This window comes from Sphaeroforma arctica (assembly GCF_001186125.1).
Source record: "Sphaeroforma arctica JP610 unplaced genomic scaffold supercont1.3028, whole genome shotgun sequence".
Lineage (NCBI taxonomy): Eukaryota > Ichthyosporea > Ichthyophonida > Sphaeroforma > Sphaeroforma arctica.
Genome location: NW_014037530.1, coordinates 1 through 4238, shown reverse-complemented (window position 1 = coordinate 4238; position 4238 = coordinate 1). Strand labels below are relative to the sequence as shown.

The window sequence follows — 4238 nt, the reverse complement described above, 5'->3', positions numbered from 1 at the left end:
ATATGTATATATGTATATACATGAAATATGGTATTTCTTAGAAATATGCCATATGTACCATATACATATGTACACATATTCACGAAATATATTATATAATGTAGTATATGAAATAAAACGTATATACGATATTTTATTACATCAGGTATAAATGCATATCTTCCATTGTCGACTCACTTGGCCCAAGCTTCAAACGGAAATTTACTGACCACTTCTTCTCATCAATCTTTACTGAACCACAACAGCGACTATGAGAGCCATACCATATGTTCATACATTTTAACACACATACTTGTCATTTTTGAAATAAATAATATTTTCCCTATACACCTGTACAATTCCTTTAATATAACTACAAACAACAGCCACTAACTACAAAGCACAGCCAATATGCCTATATAAATCATTGATAGAACTGCATAATACAGGCTATATGGCTATACCGCCTGGGCCCACGATAGACTATCACTGCGCTTCCCGTACAGTATCTATGCTCACCTAGAAACTGTACACAAAACCACGGGCGGGCGTACACCCGACCATGTAGCCCTCCGCTAACGGTGTGACGACATCAGGAAGAACTCAACAAAACGTTGGTCCAACAAAGAGATCGCGGCAATGGCCCGGCGTCAATACTACTACCAACTGGTTATGGGTAAACCGCCAACCTCAAACCGAGACACCGCCAGACATGACAGCTTCAATCGCTGCTACGAGTGTACACCAATCCGGCTCTGTGCTATGATTGTAACGATTACGTACATGTTCACATTGCTCGACTACCGCACCGACGGCTGTTTCTGCCCTGTCTACCACGGTAGCCACAAGTTCACTACCAGCCACTTTACCTGCATCCAACAACAGATTCGACGCATCCTGGTAGGCCCGAAACTGCCGCCCATTGGCCCTGACCTCCTTCAGCAATTACAGGAGTGCCACGACTTCCACGGTATCTGGACCCTCCACGAACACCTTGAAATATCGGTTCAAACCAAATCATCGCGCTTGTTGGTTCCGACTATGATACTTCCAATCCAGGCCAGCCAACAACGGATAACCTGGTCCTTCTCGGTATTTCGTACTCTGCACTAACCCATTCCGCGGCACTACACGGCACAGACCCGATCCGTACCATAAAGGTGGGTACTCTACTTAGTATGTCAGCAAGCGAATATATGGAACATTCGATAGTAACAGTATTTTGTCAACACCGGCCCGAATTGACTCAGCACATATCTTCCATTGTCGACTCACTTGGCCCAAGCTTCAAACGGGAATTTACTGACCACTTCTTCCCATCAATCCTTCCTGAACCACTACAACGACTATGAGTGCCATTCCATATGTTCATACATTGTATCATACATATTTGCCATTTTTGAAATAAATAATATTATCCCTATAATACAGCCGTGAAATACTGCATATTATATTTCGTATATATATATATATATTATTGTACTTTATATGGCATATTTCATGAATATGGCATATTTCATAAGTATGGCATAGTTCAGAAATGTCATATTTTAGGAATATGGCATATTTATAAAAAAAGTATGGCCTATTTTAGAAATATGCATATTTATGGCATATTTCAATTTTTAAATACCAAATATTATTATTTTTGCCATATTTCTGAAATCAACACGCGTATTATGTATTTTTTTCCTTCCAAATTTCATATCATATTTCACATGTTGTATTTAACGTTTTCATTGCATATTTATTTATTTTAAATAATAGTATGCCAATTTTTCGCCATATTTATTATCGAAAAATATGTGCTCCTCGGTCAGGTCTAGTAGTGTCGACTGCGAGTCTGCGACGAGTGACGAGTGATTAGAGTAAACCACTATTAAAAACAGTAAACCACTCGCTACAAGAGTATTTGTATTTTTGTAGCGAGTGGTTTAGGACTCACTATATTAAGACTTCAATCTTTTGTTATAGAAAAACATCATTAAAACACTCGTGACACCTCTCACCAGTCCCCAGTCCCCAAGCACCAGTCACAACTTCACCAGTCACCAGTCACCACTTCACCAGTCACCAGTCACCAGTCACCACTTCACTAGTCACCTTAGGCACAAACTCACAAACTGACCAGTTTACCACTCATCAGTGACTGACCATTGTCTATTGTCAGTTCAAGTTGTCACCATATTTCTCGCTCTCTCGTCTCTCTCTCTTTTCTCTCTCTTGTCAGTTGTGAGTTGATGTGTGTGTAAGTGGTCGAATACGCTTTCTAAGTAGCACGCAACTAAATACGTAGTACCGCAATATGCAGGTCTCAGTACGCACTCATTCTCTCCCTCTCCTCTCTTGTTGTTTTATAATATTTTGTTAAATAAAAAGTGTTGTGTTGCAGGCTTGCAGATGCAGTCGTTGTCTTGATGTGTGTGCGCTAAATAAGAGTTGTTGTCCTACATACGTATGTATTGTATGCTCTTTTATATAAAAATGTTATGCGCTATGTGAATTGGCAATTGCACAGCCCGCACAGGACTACATAAATATATAAATCCTAAAGTCAACATTCCTTTTTTTAATAAAAACATACGATCAATGCTCTCACTTAATTCTATGTCTGGCCTCAGTAGCCAGCGGCCAAAAATTATAGGTGGAATGAAAATAAATACATAGGAGAGTTTGTTTCGTTTTTGTTTTCGAAAGACAATAAAGCAGTTCAATCTACAGTGTTTAAATACTCTTTATTTTGTTTTAGCTTTTCTCTCGTCTCCTATTTACATACTACAATAACTACATACTCTCTGTTTGTGTGTCACTGTTTCTCAGTTTCTGGGACTTAGCTTGGGAGTTGGGAGCTGAGAGCTGGGAGTTAGGAGTTGGGAGTTGGGAGTTGTCAGTTGGGAGTTGGGAGTTGGGAGTTGGGAGTTGGCAGTTGGGAGTGGGAGTTGGGAGTTGGCCAGCTGGGCCCATGCTTGGCTTGTTGGGGTCATTAGGATTGGGGTGTCCAATTGCCCACCGGTGCACCTGCGGCCTCTTTTCTGACTCTCTCTCGCTGTTGGGTATTGGGGACTGGGTAGTGGTTTTTATTGCGGAGTGTCTCTGGGGTCTGGTTAGACTGCGTCACTAGGCCTCTGGGCCCGGAGTCTGGGACTCTGGGTCTGGGCGTTTGAGCTTGGGCCTTGGGACCTTGGGCCTTTAGGCTGGAAGTGTGGGTCAAAAGTGGCAAGTTGTCAACTGGCACGATGACCGACGTCACGAGAACTGACTCAACTGAGACAAATGTACATAAATAGTTTTATATAAATAGTACATATGTAGGGATTGTACTATTGTAGGGGCCCGAAAATTTAGAATACAGTCAGTGGAGTCACTTGGAGTAATTAAGTAAAAAGGATGGCCTCATTGCCCATTGGGTTGGCGTCAGGCCCATAGTTTAACATTATTTTTATATTGTTTCTTAAACAAAACTGGTTGGCGACTTGGCGCCTTATAAAGTTATTAGCCCATAAATAGTAGTATTCAACATCGTAAGTTGCCCGTAGTTTCGATTTTTAATTTTTCCACAACAGTGAGCACTGATTATTGAGCACTGAGCTGTGAGCAAATAATAAGATCGATATTATTCATTCCTCAAACAAATATTTTTATAAAAATAAAAATAAAGTATAAGCAGAAAAAGCACTATGACTGTGTGACAGAGTGTCGTCAAAGCTACTGGAAGTATCGCATTCACACACATAGCTGTCGTGTGATCCCTGTGACTGATCACTGTGACTGGGCCCACTGGGGTCTGTTTTCGAATTTCAGACCAGCTTAGCTTGTATATCTTTTCCTCGGAGAAGAGAGAGAGTCGTTAATTCGTTGCTGCCAGTCATACAGAATTAGCTCTCTATTTACAGTCTAAATACACTATTTACACTCTACTGTCTACACTCTACACTCTACAGTCTACAGTCTCTACTAGTGTCTATTTACACGATGTATGAGAGAGTCTATTTATATTTTATTTACCATGTAAATATTTAGACGGACTATAAATATTGTTTTGTTTTGTTTAAAAAAAAAGAAGACTCTCTCAATGTTCAAATTAATTCTATAAACCCCCTGAAGACTGCCTGGTAATTTTTAGAGTATAAAAGTATATTTTGGTAATTTTTTTTTGTAGATTTTGGGGAGCACTGGTAGTCTGGTATTTTACACAACACTGAATGGGCGGGGTACATCGGATGACGGGATGATCCATAATCTATATATATATAATTATA

The 4238-nt window shown here is 40.0% G+C and overlaps 1 protein-coding gene across 1 annotated transcript; it reads right to left on the bottom strand.

The window, feature by feature from the left end:
• Positions 1-2962: 2962 nt before the first annotated feature.
• Positions 2963-3173, bottom strand: SARC_13217 (hypothetical protein; the record flags this gene model as incomplete). The annotated part of the gene is made up of 1 exon (XM_014292657.1): positions 2963-3173. A coding segment is annotated over one exon (211 nt), but the record flags the coding sequence as incomplete, so codon positions are not given.
• Positions 3174-4238: the final 1065 nt, after the last annotated feature.